The sequence below is a fragment of the Vipera ursinii genome (assembly GCF_947247035.1).
Source record: "Vipera ursinii genome assembly, chromosome: 15".
Lineage (NCBI taxonomy): Eukaryota > Metazoa > Chordata > Lepidosauria > Squamata > Viperidae > Vipera > Vipera ursinii.
In genome coordinates, this window is record NC_139528.1 from 3314696 (window position 1) to 3338028 (window position 23333).

The 23333-nt window shown below is 47.9% G+C and overlaps 1 protein-coding gene across 3 annotated transcripts in view; it reads left to right on the forward strand.

Annotated features, from left to right (window-relative positions):
• EML3 (EMAP like 3) overlaps positions 1-23035 on the forward strand; it is a 29471-nt gene extending 6436 nt beyond the window's left edge. Inside the window, exons 2-24 of one of the 3 annotated variants that reach the window (XM_083374701.1) lie at positions 4534-4716; positions 5658-5739; positions 6033-6599; positions 7917-8024; positions 8133-8161; positions 8908-8943; positions 9082-9205; positions 9445-9594; positions 10132-10201; positions 10750-10860; positions 12210-12305; positions 13044-13178; positions 13855-13993; positions 14281-14432; positions 14547-14672; positions 15408-15539; positions 16166-16233; positions 16468-16556; positions 17971-18068; positions 18542-18629; positions 19570-19668; positions 19817-19947; positions 20865-23035. In XM_083374701.1, coding sequence (XP_083230827.1) covers positions 4534-4716; positions 5658-5739; positions 6033-6599; positions 7917-8024; positions 8133-8161; positions 8908-8943; positions 9082-9205; positions 9445-9594; positions 10132-10201; positions 10750-10860; positions 12210-12305; positions 13044-13178; positions 13855-13993; positions 14281-14432; positions 14547-14672; positions 15408-15539; positions 16166-16233; positions 16468-16556; positions 17971-18068; positions 18542-18629; positions 19570-19668; positions 19817-19947; positions 20865-21059 — 3008 coding nt within the window. In that variant the 3' untranslated portion in view covers positions 21060-23035. The remainder of the gene's footprint in view (positions 1-4533; positions 4717-5657; positions 5740-6032; positions 6600-7916; positions 8025-8132; positions 8162-8907; positions 8944-9081; positions 9206-9444; positions 9595-10131; positions 10202-10749; positions 10861-12209; positions 12306-13043; positions 13179-13854; positions 13994-14280; positions 14433-14546; positions 14673-15407; positions 15540-16165; positions 16234-16467; positions 16557-17970; positions 18069-18541; positions 18630-19569; positions 19669-19816; positions 19948-20864) is intronic. The other 2 variants (XM_083374702.1, XM_083374703.1) reach the window with 2 other exon arrangements.
• The last annotated feature ends 298 nt before the right edge of the window (positions 23036-23333 follow it).

Below are 23333 nucleotides of genomic sequence, written 5' to 3' on the forward strand. Positions count from 1 at the left end.
GGAGTTGTAGTCCATCAAACTAGAAAAAGGTTGACTGGAAGAGTCCCTTCCACGCTAAAAAAATGTGCTAGAACAAAAATGAGGAAGCTTTGGTCGCTCACGAAGGAACAGATTCGGTGATGGAAAACGGTATGACATGTTTTGGACTTGTGAGCCAGGCTTCCATGGATTGGTGGGGGGGGAAAAAAAGAAATTATAATATTTGTTTTTTCCAAGCTCCGTCTTGGTTTCCCCACGTCTTGTCTGAAATGGGCCCAGCCACTAGAGCAGAGCGGAACATTTTGGCTGTGGCTTTGACCCATATTTCCTTCTTCAAAATACAGCCTGGGAATTGTGGGTGCGAGAGTGAAATGAAATGTGGCTGTTTTGTCTCCCCGGGTGGGAGGAAGTTGTGGACTCACCCACGGATGACTGGGAAATACCCAGCCAGACTTGTTTGTGTGAGTTTGTGACATCAAATGCGCAGCTCCGACTTTGCAACCCGGCCGCCCGTTGAAGGATTTCAGTTTGCAACGTGCCCAAAACGGCCTTTTCAACTTCCATACAAAGGGCCCTAAAATTACAGCGACGGTATAAAAGTCCTCAACTTATGAGCAGACTTTCCGTGGCTAAGCAAAGGAGTTGTTCAGTGGCCCAGGTCCCTTTTTTTGACCTTCTTTGCCACGTCGGTGAAGCCGACGCTAACTGAATCGTGCAGTCGTTAAGCGAATCCGATTTCCCCCACTGACTTTGTTTGCGGGAACTTTGCAGATGCTGGTCACACGACCTGGGATGCGGTAACCTTTCCTAAATACGGCGCCTGTTGCCCAGCACCCAAATTTTGATTGCAGGATGGTTAGAATCTTGCAACAGGTGTTAACTGTGAGGCCTGGCGGTGAGCCATTATTTTTTGCTGTGACGTAACTTGGAGCGGTTACGCTAAACCAACGGTTGTTAAGTCAAGGACTACTGTTTTCTTGACCGAGCCTGAAAAAGGGGCACAAATTCAGAAGAGGTTCATAAAAAAATTTTTTTAAAAAAAATATGTAAATGGTTTATGTGTACAGCTTGGCTTTGCAAAGATAAAGGTAAAGGTTCCCCCGCACATGCGTGCTAGTCGTTTCCGACTCTAGGGGCCGGTGCTCATCTCCGTTTCAAAGCCGAAGAGCCAGCGCTTGTCCGAGGACGTCTCCGTGGTCATGTGGCCGGCATGACTAGATGCCAAAGGCGCACGGAACGCTGTTACCTTCCCACCGTAGCGGTCCCTATTTTTCTCCTTGCATTTTGATGTGCTTTCGAACTGCTAGGTTGGCAGAAGCTGGGAAGAGTAACAGGCGCTCCCTCTGTTACGCAGCACTCGGGATTCGACCCGCCAAACTGCCGACCGTCTGATCGACAAGCTCAGCGTCCCAACCCACTGAGCCACCGCGTCCCTTTGCAAAGATAAACCTGGCCTAAAAAAAAGAAAAGTGTATTCTATTTTTAAAAAAATATCTACAAAGCATAAAAAAACCCAAGGAAGTGGTTAGAAGCAAGTATCAAACCGGATTTCTGCCATCAGATTGGACAGTCCAAGGAAAATCACCTCCAATATAGAGTAAAAATCACTTTTGGAGGAAAGAAAAGAAAAGAAAAGAAAAAGCTTTAGGCTTTTGCAAAAGGCCCTGTCTTTTCTAATAAAGGACAGGTGGTTACTGTACCTAAAATGGTGTTTATTTAGATTAGATTAGATTAGATTTATTTGATTTTTACAGTATACCGCCCTTCTCCCGAAGGACTCAGGGCGGTGTACAGGGCAATAAATATCAAAAATACAAAATACAAAAGTTAAAAAACATTAAATAGAGGAAGAACGGGCAATTTAGCAGCGGTTTAAAAGCTGGGAGCCGAGAGGACGAATGGCAAATGGATGTGGCGCAAGGGAGGACAAAAAAGCCTGGCGGGTTTTCCGTCCGTGGAAATGAAATTCCAGGGTTGATCATCTTGCCCAAAAATGTCACCCAACGTGTTTGACGGAAGGGTGGGGTGTGGGCAGGGTGGTGCTTCGGATGGGAACTTGGGAGTTCAAGAAGAAGGTGGGGTAGGTAAGGGAGGTGGGGAAAAAAAAAAGAGATAACCTGAATTTATTGAAGCTGAATTTATCTAAGTGGGCGAGAATTTGTAGCATCCGGCTTTCTTCCTTGTTGAAACTTAGGCAAAACTTAGGGGGGGGGGGTGGAAACAGGCTGAGATCTGCTGAGATGCTGAGCAGGAAAGGGGAAGGAGGGAAATCTCATGGGCTTTTTTTTCTGGCGTTTCTTAGCCAATCAGGGAAGGAGAAGAAAATGCAGGTTGCCCATCCACACAAGTTGGTCAGATTTGAACTCGGGCTCAGATTTGCAAAGAGCTTTGTGTGTGGCCGATCCCGCCTCTTCAATTCATCATTCAGCTCCGAGCTTCCTTCCTTCCTTCCTTCCTTCCTTCCTTCCTTCCTTCCTTCCTTCCTTCCTTCCTTCCTTCCTTGTTTTTCTTTTTCTTCTTTCCTTCTTTTTCCTTCTTTTTCTTTCTTTCTTATTCTCTCTCTCTCTCTCTCTCTCTCTCTCTCTCTCTCTCTCTCTCTCTCTCTCTCTCTCTCTCTCTCTCTCTCTCTCTGAAAGGGCTTTGGGTGAACCAAGAAGGTCACTGAATGAAATGGCTTTTTTTTTATTTTGCTTTGCCAAACATCATTGCAAAGAGAGTTTGTGGGCGACGGACAAGCAAAGAAAGCCGGGTCTGTTTGCGGGACCTTATTTCTCCTAAAAGTGCATTGGGTTGCTGGGCTATTTGGCTCCGAACAAAAAGAGCATCGGTTTATCCATTTTATTTTTATTTATTGATTGATTGATTTATTCATTATTTTTTTAAAAAAAAAAAGCCTCTTGACTTTTGTTCCATTGCAATGCGCTGAGCATGCGACGCAGAAGCTGGCTTGGTCTCTCCCAATCCTGGCAGCCAAGCCTGGATGACCAATTTGGTTCAAACTGTCAAAGGGTGGGAAGCTTCGGCTGAGAATTCCTGCAAGTTTTTGGCTCAGCTTGCCAATTTTTTTTTTTTGCTTTCCTGGTATTTTCTTTTATCGGATATTCTTTGTCCACTGTAATGTGTTTTTCTTGCTTGGCGTCCAATTCTGCGCTCGCCGTTTGAAGAACGTGCTGGCTTGCACCCACACCGGCTTCTAAACACCGTGTTTTCAAGTCACCTTTGTACTCGGATGACTTAACCAGGGTTTACACGGCTAACTCATTTATTTATTTATTTATTTATTTTATTACATTTATATACCGCCCTTTCCCTGAGGACTCAGGGCGGTTTACAGGGAATTAAAAACCAACAATACAAAAGTTAAAACCAATTTTAAAAAGATTAAACTTAACCCTGTGCAAATAAAACCCCAGTTAAAATAAATTAATCGCTAAATTAATTTAGCGGCGGGTTTGTCTGACACCAGACTAAGCCATGACAACACGGCCGGGCTAAAGGCAGTCGAGTCATTTAGAAGCTTAGGTCATCAAGCCACAACCAAGTTAGTGCCCACAAGATGGACTTTCTGCAGTTCACACATGGCCAAATTCCTGCCTTCTCTCCCTCCTCTTCTCTGCTCTGGGGACGGTGGCATTTGAGGACAGGCCCACAAATCTTGTATATTTCTGCCTGCCCGGTTAATTAGAGACATGGGGCTGCAGCTTTCCCAAAAACGTTTGGAGAATATTTGTTTTCTTCAACCAAGTAAAATAAGGATCAGATGGGTGCATTGTTCAGCTGCCTGAAATTCCCCAAAGTTAGGCGGGGATGCCAACCTGCTAATCCCGGAAGCCAGAAACGGCCTTTCAAGGTTTGTTTGGGTTTTGACTCTGGCACTTGTGATCTGCTTAGTCCCTTTTTCTGGAAAATTGTGGTCTTAGAGACTTTTTTTTTAAATAAAGGTTGGGTGTTGCTCTCGGCACGGGCATCCCTTGGTTATGAACATTGTGGTTGTGACTTTATCGCTCGGATGCCTTATATTTTATTCTGGTTGGCCTGCTTTTTCGCTGGCTGATGGCATGAAGGACATGTCACAAGACATGAAGTCCACAAGTCCTAAAAGGGACAAGTTTGAAGACCCCCCCTCATAAAAGGAAAAACAGTCCAGGAGGGAAGAGGTGAACAGCAGCCACAGCAGCTACATTTGATTTAGATATTTAGATTTAAATCTATGGTTTTTTTTAAAAAAAATTATGATAGATTTGCTGTCCATCGCAGTCGTAGGTCATGAAGGTCGTAAAGCGGGTCATGGCGCAACCAACCCGATTTTATGCTCCCCCCCCAATGGTCATTAAGGAATTCTGGGAGTTGAAGTCCACAGGTCTTAAAGTTTCTGACTGAGGAATTCTGGGAGTTGAAGTCCACAAGTCATAAAGCTGTCAAATTTGGAGACCCCGGGTCTAGCCCACCCATTGGGGCCAATGATAGCCTTTCTTAATTGGTGTGTGCCCCTCAAATCTCCTGCTAGGATTCTGGAGGCTGATTGCAATGCTCTTTCCATCTTCTCCATCCCAGGTGAGGACCTCTTGAACTGCCACAGTGCCTTCTCTCACCCGGATTGGCTGGTCGACATCGATTCCCGCCTTCGGAGCCAGGAGGAAGAGTTGACCCTGGTGAAGTCGGCCTTAGCTGATGCCCTACGGAGACTCAATGCCTATGACCAGCAGATCCCATGGCTCAAACAGCAGCTGCTGGAAGGTGAAATGCTGTAGAGTAGGGATCTCCAGACTTGGCAACCTTAAGACCTGTGGACTTCAACTCCCAGAATTCTTAAAAGTTGCAGGTTGAGGGATTCTGGGAGTTGAGGTACACAAGTCTTAAAGTGGCTGGCTGGAGAATTCTGCGGTTTGAAGTCCATAAGTCTTAAAGTTGCAGGCTGGGGAATTCGGGGAATTTAAGTCCACAAGCGTTAAAGTGGCAGGCTGGGGAATTCTGGGAGTTGAAGTCCACAAGCGTTAAAGTGGCAGGCTGGGGATTCTGTGAGTTGAAGTCCACAAGTCTTAAAGTTATAGGCTGAGGGGTTCTGGGTGTTGTAGTTGACAAGTCTTAAAGTGGGCCAAGTTTGGAGACCCCTGCTGTAGTGAGAGCCTTGGTGGAGCAGTGGGCTAATGCCTCCTTAAGTAACACCAGCTGCCTGCCATTAGTGCAGGTTCGAGTCCCACCAGGCTCAAGGTTGACTCAGCCTTCCATCCTTCCCAGGTAGGTAAAATGAGGACCCAGATTGTTGGGGGCAATTAAGCTGACTTTGTAATAATGCCGCTTGGGGTGTGTGTGAAAGCCCTAATAAGCAGGCATATAGATAGAATGAAGGCTATTGCTAAGCACTTGGTTTGTGCTTAAATTGTAAGCCGCCCTGAGTCTTCGGAGAAGGGCGGGATATAAATGGGATTAAAATAAAATAAATAAATAAATAAATAGTGTCCTGAGTGAATGATCGTGGAGGACCGTAGACAGGACCATCGCCAGGGCAGTGGATAGATAAGGGAACTGAGGCCAGTCCACGAAAACAGTGGGGGTAAAACTCTCAGACCAACCCTTACCCGATTCCTCTGGGGAAGCGCATTCAGACATGCAAGTTTTTACAAAGTCGATCTGACTTAGATGCCCTCGGTTCCTGCAATAACATATTTCCTCCACAGCAGACGCTAAAGAGCCTGCCCTCCTTCCCAGAGGCAATAATGCCCAATGGATCCTGTCTCCGCTGGCCTCCAGAAATTCCAGGTACTTTCCCGCAATATATGTATAATATACAGGTATGTCCTCGGCTTACGACAGTTCGTTTAGTGACTGTTTGAAGTTACAGTGGCATTGAAAAAAGCAACTTATAACACGACCGTTTTTCCACACTTAGGACCGTCGCAGCATCACGGGATCAAAGACGCTGGGCAACCGACTCCCACTTAACGACGGTCGCAGCGTCCGTCATAAATTAGTTTGGGGTCGGGGGCAGTGGCCAAGTCAGAGGAACCCTGGAGCCCAAACGAATTACGGACTCTCTTCTTTCCTGTTTGCAGTTCAAGCCTGGCCCCCAAATTCGGAAGCCGGGGAGAACGGGCCTTTGAAGCGGAGAAGATCCAGGGCTCCAGGATCAGCGTCGGGACACAAACCGAGGACCTTTCGATGCCGGGGAGGGATGCAGAAAAGCCTCTGAGCAATGGAGGCCTTCGACGGGCAGAGGAGACCTCAGCTACGAGGGGAAAGTCTTCCAGTCTTGGCGAGGTGGACTTGGCTGGAGCTCTGAACGGTGGTGGTGACCTCGTCAAAGCAGAGAAGACCTCTCTTGGGCCGTCAGCCGAGAGGGAGAACGTGGCTGCCGAGCTACAGACAGTCCAGGAGGACCCCGAAGCTCTCGGCTCCAACCAACATCCTACCGGCAGCTGCCTCCAGGAAGCTCAAGACGTTGGAGAACCCCCGCCAGGTGCCACCAGGGACAAACCTCCAAGCCCGGGGCAGTCCAGGCTTGGGGGCCAGCCTCCGGGGCCAGGATCGCCCTCCCCGGAGCCCCCCTCGGAAGGGAGCAGCGGCACCCCAGCCTCCCCGCTGCCCACCCTTCAGAATGTGATGGCCACCAAAAAGGAGCTGTGAGTTTCTAAACTTAAGAGGGATGAAGGAGAACTGGCTTTGCAGGAATAGGATCTTTCCCCCCTCCCTGGATTTATACAGGGTTAGGGTTGCAGGGGGGTGGGAATCAGCAATCTGGGGAGGTCCAGGTGGGCTAAAATGAGGATCCAGATCGTTTGGGGTGAGATGCTGACTCTGTAAACGGCTTAGAGAGGGCTCTTAAGTTTAAGGGCTTATCGCTATGATGATTCTATTTCTCCTGCAAGAAATCTGAATGTTTCTATGATTATCCTTTTTCTTCTTCCTTGGCACTAAACCTGAGTCTTCCCTTGCTGTTCTATATAATCCAGTCTATTATATATTTACATATCTTTCTATTATCTTTCTTTTCCTTTCTTCCTTTGCACTAAACCTGAGTCTTCCCTTTCTGTTCTATATAATCCAGTCTATTATATATTTACATATCTTTCTATTATCTTTCTTTTCCTTTCTTCCTTTGCATTAAACCTGAGTCTTCCCTTGCTGTTCTATATAATCCAGTCTATTATATATTTACATATCTTTCTATTATCTTTCTTTTCCTGTCTTCCTTTGCATTAAACCTGAGTCTTCCCTTGCTGTTCTATATAATCCGGTCTATTATATATTTACATATCTTTCTCTTATCTTTCTTTTCCTTTCTTCCTTTGCACTAAACCTGAGTCTTCCCTTGCTGTTCTATATAATCCAGTCTATTATATATTTATATATCTTTCTATTATCTTTCTTTTCCTGTCTTCCTTTGCACTAAACCTGAGTCTTCCCTTTCTGTTCTATATAATCCAATCGTGTGTGTGTGTGTGTGTGTGCGCACACACACACACACACACATACATATGAAATATTTCCTTTACATCTCTCCATTCCTTTTCTTGCTATTATCTTTCTTTTTTCCTTCCTTTGCTCTTTTTTTCCTTTCTATTATATATATAATCGAATCCATCACGTCTATTTATATATGTCTCTGCTATCTTTCCTTTTCTTTCTTCCTTTCCGTTCAAACCTGACTTCTTTCTTTCGTTTTTTCCCCCCCTTCTTCCTTTGCATGAAACCGACGTTGATTCTTTCTATCGTTTTTCCTTTTTTTTTTTAATCTTTGTGTCACCTCTGTTTTTCCTTCCTGCCTCTTGTATTTTCTTTCACCTCCTGCCTTTCGCTGGAATCTGGCTCTTCTTCCCTTTTCCCCTGAATTTTTTTCCTTTCTTCCTCCGCATTAAATCCGACTCCTTTCCTTTCTTGTTCTTTTTTCACCCTCTCCCTCATCCTTTGCGTGACGGTCGGATTTCTTTCCTTTCCAGGCTGCGAAGGAACAGCTCCTCCGACAAGCTCGCCAGGACCAAACAGCCTCCCCCAAAGAAAGCGGCTTCGACGGCTAACCTTTTTAACCGTTCCAGCAGCCTGGAAAAGTGAGGAAAAAGGCACTTTGTCTACCACACAGGCGCTTCCTCGGTTTTGCAAACGTTCGGCACTGAAAGAAAAAAAATGACTAACCTTTTTTTTCTTTTACCTTGCAGCCGATCGAAGGATCCCACTTTAAGTCCAGGTGAGCTCTGCTGGCTGTGTTTGTGTGTTTGCATTTTGCAAGCATGATTTTTTTGTTGTTGTTTCTCCAGGACCAGGAGAAATTTGATTGTGATGATGATGATGATAATTGATCATCACACAGTCAGCCAGATGTTCGGGCTGGGTTTGGCATTTTTGTCTACCAGTCGAGTCCTTCCCAAGGACCTGGGATAGGCAGATGGGGATGTTTGATGGGTATTACAGATCTCGTCGCAGGATGGAAGCAGTTCCCAGTAAGGCCGCCTTTTGCAATTGACTGATGGCGAATTTGTCAATGCCGATGGATGGTGTCCAAGTGGTGCTCCAGCTGGTTTGGGGATTGCACCCGAGGTGCCTATTACTATTGGTACCACCCTTGCTCGCCTTTGCCACAGTCGTTCTATTGCTATTTGTCGGTCTTCATATTTTGTGATCTTCTCCAGTTCTTTTTCGTCTATTCTGCTGTCTCCGGGCACTGCCACGTCCACTATCCAGACTTTTTTGTCTTTCTTATCGACAATTGTTAAGTCCGGGGTATTATGTGGCAGGTGCTTGTCTGTTTGAATTTTGAAGTCCCAGAGCAGTGTAATTTTACTATTTTCTATGTCATTATTATTATTATTATTATTATTATTATTATTATTATTATTATTATTATTATTAATAATGATAATAATAATAATAATAATAATGATGTTATTTCTGCTGACAAAAGGCCAAATAGACTCTTTCTGTTCTTCCCTACAGGACCAACAAGCTCTCGGCGTTTGAATTATAACCTGGGTGAGGATCTTCTAAAAAGGAGTTACTGGCTGGTGGGCTTATTTAAGGGTGGGTGGGAGATGGCTGTTTGTGTGGGTGTGGGTGGGGAAGCACATCCCAGAGTTAATTAATTATTCCTTCTTTCCACCGTCCCACCAGAGGGGCTTTCCATCAAGATGTTTCTGCGCGGACGGCCCATCACCATGTACATCCCATCCGACTTCCCTAACTATGAGGATCTGCGCATGGAGCTCCCAACACAGAAGCTGCAACTGGACTGGGTGTATCCTTAAAAAATTAAAAAAAACCTGACTGGTCCATTTTATAATTGTGATGACCGTAATGGGAAAGCTACGTTATGGTCATAACTCCAGGCCTACCTATATCTGGACTTCAGCTCCCAGAATTCCAGGCGGGCAGTGGAACTCTGGGAATCGAAGCCCCCAACGGCTTCCAGTGGCCAAGGTGAAAACTCAAACTCCTCTCAAAAGGGTCCCGCTCGTTTCCTTAACACCCCTCCAGTTACGGTTACCGGGGACGTGACTGCCGTTCCAACCTCTACGTCTTAACATCCGGCGAGCTGGTCTACTTCATTGCCTGCGTGGTGGTGCTTTACCACGTCCAGCGGCGCACGCAGCGCCACTATCTTCGCCACACCGACTGCGTGCGCTGGTGAGTGGGTGGATCATGGTGATCTTCGTTTGATCACAGATCCCAGAGGATCTGACGGAAGAAGCATATTCCCCCCTGGCCAGGGTGGCTGGATGGGGTGGGGAACAAATTGGACGAACATCAAAAGGGTTCCAGAAATGAAGAAATCCTCTTAAGGATTGCATCAGATTGATGGTTCCCCCTTCCAAGCTCCCTCACTTTAGCAGTCCACCATTTAGAACAGGATCTCCAATCTTCCCGACTTTAAAATTTGGGGACGTCAGTTTCCAGAATTCCCCATCCCCATTTCATGCCTAAGGTGGGACTAGAACTCGCCATCCACTGGTGATTGGCCCAAAGTCACCCCATTGGCCTTCATGCCTAAGGTGGGATTAGAACTCACCGTCTCCTGGTGATTGGCCCAAAGTCACCCAGTTGACTTTCACGCCTAAGTCAGGACTAGAACTTACCAGCACCTGGTTTCTCCTTCAGAAGGGAAGCGATGGCGGATAGAATCGGAAAAGGTTTGCAAGTGGGATTTTTTTCAATTTCTTGTAGTCTTGCAGTACATCCTGACGGAGTTCGTGTGGCCTCGGGGCAGATGGCCGGCGTGGACAAGGACGGCAAGGTAATCCCGCTGTTGACCTTTTGAGGTCGTCCAGACAAGAAGCACAATCAAGAACGCTATAGTGAGTCCTCGTTTAGCGACCACGCAGGGGGATGAAAAACCAACTTTTACTACAACGAATCGTCCTATTTGCAACCTTTGCTGGTCTGTAAAACCAAAGAAAGCCGAAGCAAAATTATGCGGGCTTAGTCGTAGTTTTACTTAGCGCTGCTTTATTTCATGACCAGGTTTTGGGGGTAGGGCTTATATTAGGCCCACCCCTGCAAAAATCAAGGTAGGGCTTGTTTTTTGGCATAGGCCAGGGGTAGGCAACCTCGGCTCTTTTATGACTCATGGACTTCAACTCCCAGAATTCTTGAGTCAGCATAGCTGACTCAGGAATTCTGGGTGTTGGTCCATGAGTCATAAAAGAGCCGAGGTTGCCTACCCCTGGCGTAGGCCTTACTTTCGGGGAAACAGAAAGTAAGTAATTCTTTTTCTGCTGTCGCAGTTTTTGCTGCTCAGAAGCGCTGACGTGGGTTTTGGGGGGTGGGGTGTCTTCCCTACAGCCGCTGCAGCCCTTTGTTCACATCTGGGACTCCGTCACGCTTCTGACCTTGCAGCAAATCGGCCTGGGCAGCTTTGAGAGAGGCGTCGGTTCCTTGGCTTTCTCCAGAGCGGTAAGTTCCTCCCCGGCTTGAAAGGCAAGGCGAGAAATGAAAAATAAACTTCGTTTGTTGTTTTCTTTCTCTCTCTCTCACCCGTGCCCTTTACGGAACATCTCGGTCTGGCTTGCGGTGTGGGATTGCAGCCCGGAACCAAATAGTACATTCCAAAAGTCTTTCCCACCGAGCTGCACAACTCTGAACCCTTTTCATTAGATCTAGATCCGTGGTGGCGAACCTATGGCACGGGTGCCACAGGTGGCACGCAGAGCCCTCTCTGTCCGTGGGCATGCGCGCCGTCGCCCCTGTCCTAGGCCTTCAGATGGGTTTTATAAAACCTTTTCGCTTTAGGCCTCCGCCTCCGTGGACACCCCAAAAAGGTTCAATTATTTTTATTTTTTTATTTTATTTTAATGCCATTTATATCCTGCCCTTCTCCGAAGACTCAGGGCGGCTTACAATCTAAGCACAAATCAAATGTGCTTAGCAATAGCCTTCATTCTATGTATATGCCTGCTTATTAGGGCTTTCGCCACCCCCCCAAGCGGCATTATTACAAAGTCAGCTTAATTGCCCCCAACAATCTGGGTCCTCATTTTATTTATTTATTTTTTATTTTAATTCCATTTATATCCCGCCCTTCTCCGAAGACTCAGGGCGGCTTACAAGCTTAGCAGTAGCCTTCATTCTATGTATATGCCTGCTTATTAGGGCTTCCACACACCCCCCCAAGCGGCATTATTACAAAGTCAGCTTAATTGCCCCCAACAATCTGGGTCCTCATTTTACCTACCTCGGAAGGATGGAAGGCTGAGTCAACCTCAATTAATCAACTTCTCGTGGGAAAAAAAAATTCTCACCAAGTTGGAATTGATTGATTGAACTTTTTAGTCCCACCCAGTCTGGAGCTACCACTGCAGTCACGCTCACCCAATTGGCCACACCCACCCTATTGGCCACGCCTACCCAAAGGGCCACGCCCACCCGGCACCCGATGATACAGAAGTGGGTTTTGGGTTGACGTTTGGGCACTCGGTCTCTAGATTCTCTCACCCTACCCCTTCCTTTACAGCCTAAGGAAGAGCGGGTTGTCCCTTCCGGACCTCTTTCTCCATCCCTTATGCAGCCCAGGGTTCAGTTGTCTGTTATCTGGCTGTTGCTTTGCAGCATCTCTTCTTTCTCCTTCGCAGCTCGGGAAACTAAGCAAGGTCCCTTCTGAGTCTTTTGCGCTGCCCCGTCACGCAGCTGTTTCTTGGCTGGCCGTTCCCTTGGGGGAGGGGGGGCATCTTTTTCCTCCATCCCCCAAGGTCTTTCCCGCGCACCGTTCCACCCTGACCTGCCGTTTCTTTTCTGCCCCCAACCAGGACGAGGGCGCCTACCTGTGCGTGATCGACGAATCCAACGAGCACATGCTCTCCGTGTGGGACTGCCTCCGTGGCACCAAGCAAGCTGAAATCAAGGTGACGAGAGGGGGAAAGAGGCCGACGGGAGATGCCGCGATGCTGGCTTGTCAGCCAGATGGGCTTATGTTTTTTTTTAAAGCGGGAGGAGCATGCAGGGATGGAAGCGGAGAAACCAGAACAGGGAGACGGTTCCCAAAAAAAAAGGGGGGGGTTTGAATCGCCGACTTTGGGTTTGCAAAAGACCAAATGGGAAGACGTGGAATATTTGTTGTGGGAAGACAGCTCGTTTTGGGACCGTTCAAAGTCACCACGGCCGTGGAAAAAAAGGGACTCGCGGCCGTTTTTCACACTTAACGACCGTTGCAGGATCCCCGTGGTCGCGCGATTTACTTTCGGACGCTTGGCAACTGACTCGTATTTGTGACGGTCGCAACGTCCTGGGGGGTGTGTGTCACGTGATCCCCTTTTGCGACCCTCTGACCAGCAAAATCCAGGGGGGAAGCCGGATTCGTGTAATGACCGTGTGACTAATGTAACAACTGCAGTGATTTCCTTAAGGACTGTGGCAAGAAAGGTCGTAAAAACCGGGGCCAAACTCACTTAATGACTGTCACGCTTAGTGACGGAAATGTTGGGCTGAATTGCGAATGTAAGTCGAGGAGTACCTGTATTTGCAGGTAGGATGGCGGCCTACGTGAATTGGTATTTTGATCCTGCAGGAGATCTGTTACGCACTCAAGAATGGATCCTAGCCTGAGGGTTTTGTTTTTTTTTGCTCTTCCTTTTCCTATCCAGAGTACCAACGAATCCGTCCTGATGGTGGAGTTTAATCCCCAAGACAGCAGCAACATAATCACAGCTGGAAAATCCCACGTCTATTTCTGGACCTGGCTGGGAAGCAGCCTAACCAAGAAACAGGGGATCTTTGGGGTAAAAGAATCTCGGAAGGATTATATCTATGTAACTCACCGTCTCCTGGCGATTGGCCCCCAAAGTCATCCGGTCAGCTTTCAGGAACTAAGGTGGAACTAGAATTCACCATCTCCTGGTGATGGGCGTAAAAACACCCAGCCAGCTTTCACGCTTAAACTAGGACTAGAATTGACTGTCCCTGGGTGTTTGGTCCAAACTCACTCATGCCTAAAATGGTGCTAGAACTCACCGTCTCCTGGTGATTGGCCCAGAGTCACCCAGCCGGCTTTCATACCTAAGTCGGGATTAGAACTCACCGTCTCCTGGTGATTGGCCCAGAGTCACCCAACCGGCTTTCATGCCTAAGGCGGGACTAGAACTCACTGTCTCCTTGTGATTGGCCCACAGTCACCCAACCGGCTTTCATGCCTAAGGCGGGACTAGAACTCACTGTCTCCTTGTGATTGGCCCACAGTCACCCAACCAGCTTTCATTCCTAAGTCGGGACTAGAACTCACCGTCTCCTTGTGATTGGCCCAGAGTCACCCAACCGGCTTTCCTGCCTAAGGTGGGACTAGCCTGGCGCCTTAATCCCGAGACCAAATTGCCTCTCTAGGCACTTTGCAGAGCTGAGACACTTCACGCAAATGGCCCCCTTGTCATATTCAGCTCTTCCCTTCGTTTCCCTGGCTAGAAATACAAGAAGCCGAAGTTTATCCAGTGCTTTGTCTTTGACACCCATGGGGATGTCCTCACGGGGGATTCCGAAGGCAACATCCTCACCTGGGCGAGGGCAGCGGCCGACGTTCGCACGCTGGGCAAGGGGGCGAAAGGTAAGCAGAAGCGGAGAGAGGCTGAGACCCTCGTCAGGATGGGCAAGGCGGACCTCGGGACTGTGAGCAATCCCCTTGTCGTAAAACGGGGGGTGGTGGTGGCGCAAACTCGCTTAGCGACTGTCTCGCTTAGCAACGTAAATTCTGGGCTGGGTTGCGGTGGGAAAACAAAGACCCCCTGTAAAAGAGTGGATTCCGTTGATTTAAAAAAACAAAATCCGATGAAAAGCTACACCGGATAAACTTGTGACTGTACGTGGGCCCAGCTCTGTCTCTCCCTCCAACAGAGACCTATCAGATCAGCAAGCAGACCCACGCGCACGAAGGGAGCATCTTTTGCCTTTGCCTGTGCCGTGACGGTTCGGTCTTGAGCGGGGGCGGCAAGGACCGTCGTTTGGTTCAGTGGAGCCCCCTCCTCACTGTCCTCCAGGAGGTGGAGGTAAGGCGTGTGTGTGTGTGTGTGTGTGTGTGTGTGTGTATGGAGGTGGGAGGGAAAGAAACACTTCAGCAGGTGCACGTCAGTACAAGTTCCTTCCTGTAATGTTCGGCTCAGATACCGGAGCAATTTGGCGCCGTGCGCACCATCGCAGAGGGCGAGAGTGGGGAGCTTTTGGTGGGGACCACACGCAACGCTCTCCTACGGGGCAGTTTGGCCGAAGGCTTCAAACCCATCATCCAGGTGAGCAGAGACGACCCCACTTCAACGCTCCTCCTAGCCCCAGCCTCCTGCCTTCCACCTGATGATGATGATGATGATGATGATGATGATGATGATGATGATAAGAAGTACCTGGTTGATACCTAGGATGCTGGCAGCAACCCGTGTCAACCACCAGCACCAGTCAATTTGAATGTTCAGTTGACTGAGGTTCATGTTTAATGAATAATAATATAGTTGGAAGGGACCTTGGAGGTCGTCTATTCCAACCCCCTGCTCAGGCAGGAAGCCCTATACCATTTCAGGCAAATGGCTGCCCAGTCTCTTCTTAAAAACTTCCAGGGTTGGAGGCAGGCTGTTCCACTGGTGAATTCTTCTAACTGTCAGGAAATTTCTCCTCCGTTCCTGGTTGCTTCTCTCCTTGATGAGTTTTCATCCATTGTTGCTTCTTGTCTTGCCTTCGGGTGCTTTGGAGAAGAGCTTGACTCCCTCTTCTTTGGGGCAGCCCCTGAGAGATTGGAAGGCTGCTATCCTGTCCCCGCTGGTCCTTCTCTTCATTAGACTGGACAGACCCAATTCCAGCAGCCGTTCCTTATATGTTTTGGTCTCCAGTCCCCTGATCATCTTGGTTGCTCTTCTCTGCCCTCTTTCTAGAGTCTCGGCAATGTTTTTTACATCGTGGTGACCAAAACTGGAGGCAGGATTCCAAGTGACTCCGTATTCTCAGCCGTGACTCAGTTTCTCCTCCTTTTGCAGGGCCACACAGACGAACTCTGGGGTCTGGGGACTCACCCTTCGCGGGACCTTTTCGTCACTTGTGGCTACGACAAGCAGCTCTGCCTGTGGGATGGTGGTGAACACATGATGGCTTGGAGTCTCACCTTAGAGGTACGGCGGGAGGGAATAGAACAACTGCAGCCCACCACCCCCGGGCTTACAGCCGTCCATTTAACGACCGTCCAGTTGCAACGGCACTGCAAAAAGCGTTTAACGACGGATCTTCACGCTGAACAGCTGTTGCAGCATCCTCAAGGGATCAAAATGTGGGTGCTTGGCCACTGAGATGTTTTTATGACGATTGCAATGTTCCGGGTTCTTGGTGATTGCCCTTTCTGACCTTCCCAGCTGGCAAAGCCAATGGGGGGGGGAAAGAGCTGGATTCGTTTAATGACCGTGTTTTTCATGTAAACAACTGCCAGGTTTCGCTTAACATCCGTGTCAAAAAAAAAAAGGTCCGAAAATCGGGCACAATTCTCCCCAATAATGTCCGTGGCAATAGATGGCTTCCAAATGAATGTGAGTTTTGCCACTGCAGTTACCAAACCTAATTCCTCTCCTATCAAGAGCCTGGTCCCAGGCACAAGGATCCTTCTCCCTTTTTACAAATAACCACCAACATCTCTCTTTCTTTCTCTCTCTTTTTTTCTCTTTCTCTTTCTCTTTCTCTCTTTTTTCTTTCTTTCTCTTTCTCTTTTCTTTCTCTCTCTCCCTCTTTCTCTCTTTCACCTTCCCAGGAAACAGGACTCTGCGCTGATTTCCACCCTAGTGGGAAAGTGGTGACTGTGGGACTCAGCACTGGACGGTAATTTACCTCCCCCCCACCCTCCCATCAAGCTGCTGGTTTGGGGAACAGCTTCTCCGAAACCAAGACGGTAGCAGACGAAAGCTTAGTTCCTCTGCCCTACCCTGCAGGGTGCGTGGGTGCCAGCTCGGATCAACGGGATCTTTCCTTTTGTTCCCATAGCTGCTAAAACCCTAGACAAACAATATTTTGGCAAGATCAAAGGTACATCAGCAACGCTTTTATCTCCCTCAGATGGCAGGTGCTGGAGACGGAGACGCGACAGGTTTTGTCCAGCTACACAGATGGAAACGAACAGCTCTCTGTAGTACGTTATTCCCCAGGTTAGATTTCCTGTTCATTTTTGATCTTCTCGTCTTTGCTGAATTCTTGGTATTCTCTGAGCTTGGTTGTTTTCCTGCAGACATTTCATTACCAAGCTAGGTGATATCAGCAATGCCTGGGAGAGTGAAGTGATTCCTCTTTCCTCCCTCCCTCTCTCCTTCCTTCCTTTCTTCCTTCCTCCCTTCCTTCTTTCCCTCCCTCCCATTCTCTCCTTCCTTTTTTCCTTCCTTCCTTCCTTCCTTCCTTCCTTCCTTCCTTCCTCCCTCCTTCCTCCCTCCCTCCCTCCCTCCCATTCTCTCTTCCCTTCCTTCATTCCTCCCTCCCTCCCTCCCATTCTCTCCTTCCTTCCTTCCTTCCTCCCTCCCTCCCTTCCTCCCTCCCATTCTCTCCTTCCTTCCTCCCTCCCTCCCATTCTCTCCTTCCTTCCTTCCTTCCTTCCTTCCTTCCTTCCTTCCTCCCTCCCTCCCTCCCTCCCTTTCTCTCCTTCCTTCCTTCCTTCCTTCCTTCCTTCCTTCCTTCCTTCCTTCTTTCCCTCCCTCTTTCTTCCTTCCTCACTCCCATTCTCTCCTTCCTTCTTTCCTTCCTTCCTTCCTTCCTCCCTCCCTCCCTTTCTCTCCTTCCTTCCTTCCTTCCTTCCTTCCTTCCTTCTTTCCCTCCCTCTTCCTTCCTTCCTCACTCCCATTCTCTCCTTCCTTTCCTTCCTTCCTTCCTCCCTCCCGCCCATTCTCTCCTTCCTTCCTTCCTTCCTTCCTTCCTTCCTTCCTTCCTTCCTTCCTTCCTTCCTTCCTTCCTTCCCTCCCTCCCTCCCTCCCTCTTCCTTCCTCCCTCCCTCCCATTCTTTCCTTCCTTCCTCCCTCCCTCCCTCCTTCTATTGTTTCTTCTTTGATTATTCATCTGGTGTTGTTTCCTGCTTATCTGGGTGTTAGAAACCACAAATTAAGACTGGTGGGGCAAGCTACTTATATCAACAGCCAGCACAGTTCGCTCCCCCCGTGCGCGGATGATGTTATATAGCTTGGTAGCATAACGTCTGCGAGAAAACGGCCAAGCTCTGAGAACATCAGTAACCCCCACCGTTCAACCCGGAGCAAGAAATAATTTCTATAATTGGATTTACGTGTGGTTTGTTTTTCGTTTTTTGGGGTTGGAAAAGGTTAAGCAGCAAAACAGGGAGCAAGATCAGATCCTAGGGTCTGTCTCTCCCCTTCTGATCTGGCAAATGATGGTCACATCCCAGATTGTTGGGAAGGACTCAACTAGTGGATAAAAATGCCAAATCCAGACTAAACATCTGGCTGACTATGCAGCCAACAATCATAATTCCTTTGCTGATGGAGATAGGCGAGACTTCCTTTCTCTCCGGCCTACTTTAAACTTGTTTTTTTTTTAATTTTGTCATTTTTTTTATGCTAGATGGAGAGTTCCTGGCCATTGGTTCCCATGACAACTTCATCTATATATACAGTGTGGAAGAGAAAGGGCATAAATATACTCGTTTTGGCCGCTGCACGGTGAGCAGAAGGGCGAGAAATATAGATAGAGCCAGCCGGAGGGAACGGTTAATTCTGGGTGGTGGAAAGAATGAAACAAAAACACATCAACTTCTTGGAAATTTGTTTGTTTATTTATTCTGCAAATTATGATGGGTGCTCTTCTTAATGAAATAACTCTGGGCCACAGACAAGTATACAAAACACAGAGGTTTGTACAGAAGCAACCCTAAAAAGCCAATTAAAAAAGCCAGATAAAGAAAAATAAACCATTCCGCTGGCGTAAGGGAAAAATGGAACTTTTGTTCCATCTTAGCCTGAAAGGAAAATTAAAAGTTTAGTAAACTGCCATAAACATTTGAAAACGTGTTTTTTTTTTAAAAAAAATTTGCGTTTTGGGTCTTTCGGCCTGATTCTGCTTGCTTATTATCCTTTGTTATCTTGCCACTCTGAAAGTATCGGACAATCGATCTCTTCTTTCTCTCTCACTTCAGGGGCACTCCAGCTTCATTACCCATCTGGATTGGTCCAAAGATGGGAACTTCATCATGTCCAATTCCGGGGATTATGAAATCTTGTATTGTAAGTTTACTTTTTAAAATGCAGCAGCAGGCTTTTTTTCTCACAAGAGAGAGAGAGAGAGAGAGAGAGAGAGAGAGAGAGAGAGAGAGAGAGAGAGAGAGAGAGAGAGAGAGAGGGAGGCAAAAAAAGGGAGGGAGAGAGAGAGAGAGAGAGAGAGAGAGAGACAGAGAGAGAGAGACAGAGAGACAGAGAGAGGCAAAAAAAAGCGAGGGAGAGAGAGAGCAGGGGGTGAAGCACCAGGCTAGAAAGCAGGAGACAGTGAGTTCTAGTTCCGCCTTAGGCATGAAAGCCAGCTAGGTGACTTTGGGCCAATCACCAGGGGAACTGAGTTCTAGACCCACCTTAGTCATGTAAGCCAATTGGTTGACTTTGGGCCACTCACAAGGGGATGGTGAGTTCTAGTCCTGCTTTAGGCATGAAAGCAAGCTGGGTGACTTAGAGCCAGTCACCAGGAGACAGTGAGTTCTAGACCTGCCTTAGGCATGAAAGCCAATTGGGTGACTTTGGGCCAATCACCAGGAGGCGGTGAGTTCTAGTCCCGCCTTTGGCATGAAAGCCAGCTGGGTGACTTTGAGCTAATCACCAGGAGGCGGTGAGTTCTAGTTCCGCCTTAGCCATGAAAGCTTGCTGGGTGGCTTTGAGCCAATCACCAGGAGGCGGTGAGTTCTAGTCCTGCCTTAGGCATGAAAGCAAGCCGGGTGACTTGAAGCCAATCACCAGGAGACTGGGAATTCTAGTCCCACCTTAGCCATGAAAAACCGACGAGGCGCCTTCTGGCTAGTCCCTCCCTCCCTCCCAGCCCAACCCGCCTCCCGGGATGGCTGTTGTGAGGAAAACGGGAGAAGGAAGGGCTATTTATTTATACTTGAGTCATTCATTAAAAGTAATAAGGGCAGGATAGAAAGAAACACCCCAATCGCAATCGTGGTTCTCCTTTCAGGGGAAGTGGCCAAAGGTTGCAAGCTAGTACGGAATCGGTTTGACAACCGGGATCGGGAATGGGCCTCCTACACCTGTGTGCTGGGTTTCCACGTTTTCGGTAACGGATTTACTGTTTTTTGACAGTGGTTGGGGTTGGTTGGTTTTTTTTTTTGTGAGCGGTCCGGAATCTCCCGGAATGGGCAGGCATCACAAAACCAGATGGACGAAATCCAATTAAACTCTCCTTTTCTTCTTCCTCTTTCCAGGGGTTTGGCCCGATGGCTCGGACGGCACGGATATCAACTCCCTGTGCCGTTCGCACAACGAGCGGGTGGTGGCTGTGGCGGACGATTTTTGCAAAGTGCATCTCTTCCAGTACCCTTGTGCCAAGCCCAAGGTAGGAGTCGGGGGGTGGGGGATGGGCGGTAGGGAAGATGGGCACTCTTACCGGGAAGAATTTATTTATTTATTATTAATTCAATTTGTATACCGCCCTATTCCCGCAGGACTCAGGGCGGTTTACAGGGCAAAATTGAAAAACAATACGGCATAAAATGAAGTTAAAATTAAATTAAATTAAATATGGCCCCAAGAATTAAAATCTCAATTTAAAATCATTAAAACCCCTCAGTCCAGACCTGATTATTAAATATTTATGGCTGGGAAGCAATGCCCAGGCATTGTTTGATGGTTCTTATCCTTCTTCTTCTTCTTCTTCTTCTTCTTCTTCTTCTTCTTCTTCTTCTTCTTCTTCTTCTTCTTCTTCTTCTTCTTCTTCTTCTTCTTCTTCTTCTCCTCCTTCTTCTCCTTCTTCTTTTTTTTTTACAAATATTTTATTGATTTTCTGTTTTTACAATCAAGCGCCTAATTAAACAACGTGATGACCGAGCCCACTAGTCATTTCGTGGTACACGTAAGCTTCTTCCCACTTAATCCAATGTGACACCCTCCAGTACTTCCTCTTTTCATCTGCTAATGAGACATTTTTCCACACTAAGCAAACGCAGCTCTCGTTGTTGTAAGTAAATGTACCGTTGCCTATCAACATGGGTTGTATTTTTTCTAAAAGGTATCAATAATATCAGTTTAAATTTATCTTCTAACCAAACTGAAAGAACGGTTTGTAAATTGAGGATTACCTGTATCACTGTCAACCCTGGCCTGAATTCTTCTCCGCCTTTCCCCGCCCTTCAAAATAAGATCGGCAGGAGAATTCCACCCCACTTTGGAGTTTCGGGGCGTCCCAATCAAACAGCGTAGTTTTTAATGTCTCTTTCTCCCCCCCCCCTTCCCCATGTTCCTGATCTTCTGCAGGCTCCCAGCCACGTCTACACCGGCCACGGCAGCCACGTCACCAACGTCCGTTTCACCCACGACGATGGCCACCTCATCTCCATGGGGGGCAAGGACACCAGCATCTTCCAATGGCGGATGTTGGGGGGCTTCACTCCCCCGGCCAGCCGTTCCCTCTCCTCCGTTTCCTCGCACGAAGCCGGGGCCGGCACCTGAAGCTGCCGAAATCCGGAGGGAGAAACCTTAAGGATGGCGACCGAGTCCTCGGGTGTGGAGGAAATCGCTCGGAGAGACCTCCTGCGTTTGGACCGGTTGGCTTCCCTTCCGCCCCTGCTTACCTGGAGAGTTTTTGTTTGCTAACCGTCGTCGCCGTTTGCTTATTAACACAAGGTGGAGGGGCAGCTGCGACGCGCGGCCGGGTGGCGCCCGCGGCCGTCGCCAAATCAAACGTGGTGCGTCGAAAAAGCATCCGTGGGCTGGGCGGATGGAGAAGCTGCCGAGACGGCAGGCAGGTAGAAAGGACCATTTGGGATTTCCTCGGCTTTCGCTCTGTACATGCCTCTGGATCTTCAAAGCCTAGAGAAAGATGGGGAATTGGATCCTCCGTCGCTGTTCCCTGTTGAAGTAGTGCTCAACTCCGCCACCGCATTTGGGATCAGAATTCCCGTGGGCAGGCCGAGGTGCTTGCTAATTGGGCGACCGGTGTTCGACACGGTCGTTAAGCAGATCGCTGCGCTTGTTCAGGGAGTCACCCCGTCCTTAAGTGGATCTGGCTTCTCTCACGGTTCTTCAGCGGGGTTAGGCAGGTTGTTAAACGAATCAGGCAGTCGTTAAGTAAATCCAGCTCTCTCTCCCCCTTCCCCCTCCCATTGATTTTGCCTGTCGGAAGCCGCTTGGGAAGATCACCAATGGTGATCACATGATCCTGGGACACAGCAACCCTCGTAAATACATGTGCCTGAATTTTGATCACGTGACCATTGGGGATGCTGCAACGGTCATAAGTGCGAAAAACGGTCCTAAGTCACTTTGTCCAGTGGCGTCGTAACTCTGAACGGTCGCTAAACGAACAGAATTGTAAGTCGCGCACTACCTTTATAGCAGTGCTTCCCAAACTTGCCTAAACTAGGTAAATGTGGGGTTTTGGGGGGTACCAACAACACACAAACTCACTAATGGTTTTGCAGAAGGAACGGTGAAACTCGTGTCAGTGCAAAACGCTGGTTTTTGAAGAAAACAAGGGACCGTTTGGGGTTTTTTTTGTTAATAAATTCAGGATGAATCTCCTGCGAGGAGGCGGCAATCGTGATCCGTGGGCCTCACGAAAATTTAATTCAGTAAATAAAATTAAATATCCAAGCTTTTACCTCTGTTGAAGTAGGATTTTTTTCCCCCATTTCGGCCTTCATAAAAGTGCAACAAAATAAAAACGTTTGCTAAAGCCCAAAAATAGTTTGTGGTTTTTAGACAGAAAAAAGGTTGGGGAAGCACTGTTGTATAGATTTTTTTTAAAAAACCCACTTGTTTGATTCTGTTTTTCCTTTCATTTTGGACCTGGTTGGGAAGAGAAAATAAATGTTTGCATCTGAAATCTTGATAAGTCTTTTTTTCTTCTTGTCTGCTGGATCTGGGCTTGGCAAAGGCAAGCATCCCCAAATCTGGTTTAGCGTGACAGGTTTTGAGTTGCAGGGAGATTTTCTGCCAGAATTTACTTCCCCTTCGAAAGCTTTGAACTGTGCTGTAGATGTACAGGTGGTTTCGACTGAACGACTGTTAAGTCGTGACGGTCATAAAGCTGGTCACTGTGGCCATTACTGAGGGATCCTGGGAACTGTAGTCACTATTCCAAGTTCCTCCTTTGGTTTACATCAGCGTTTCTCAACCTTAGCAACTTCAAAATGGGTGGACTTCAACTCCCAGAATTCCTCAGCCAGCATGCTTTAAGAGGGGTGGACCTCAGCTCCCAGAATTCCCCTGCCAGCATGCTTTAAGATGGGTGGAGTTCAGCTCCCAGAATTCCCCTGCCAGCATGCTTTAGAGGAGTGGACTTCAATTCCCAGAATTCCCCTGCCAGCATGCTTTAAGATGGGTGGAGTTCAGCTCCCAGAATTCCCCTGCCAGCATGCTTTTAAGGAGTGGACTTCAATTCCCAGAATTCCCCTGCCAGCATGCTTTAAGAGTGGTGGACTTCAGCTCCCAGAATTCCCCTGCCAGCATGCTTTAAGATGGGTGGAGTTCAGCTCCCAGAATTCCCCTGCCAGCATGCTTTAGAAGAGTGGACTTCAATTCCCAGAATTCCCCTGCCAGCATGCTTTAGAGGAGTGGACTTCAATTCCCAGAATTCCCCAGCCAGCCACGCTTTAAGAATCGAAGGCTGTGGATTTCTGGGAGTTGAAGTCCACTCATCTTAAAATTGCTAATGTTTAGGACCACCGTCTTCAAACTCTTGCAAGATTAAAAATAATTTGAAAGGGTTCCCAAATGCTACCA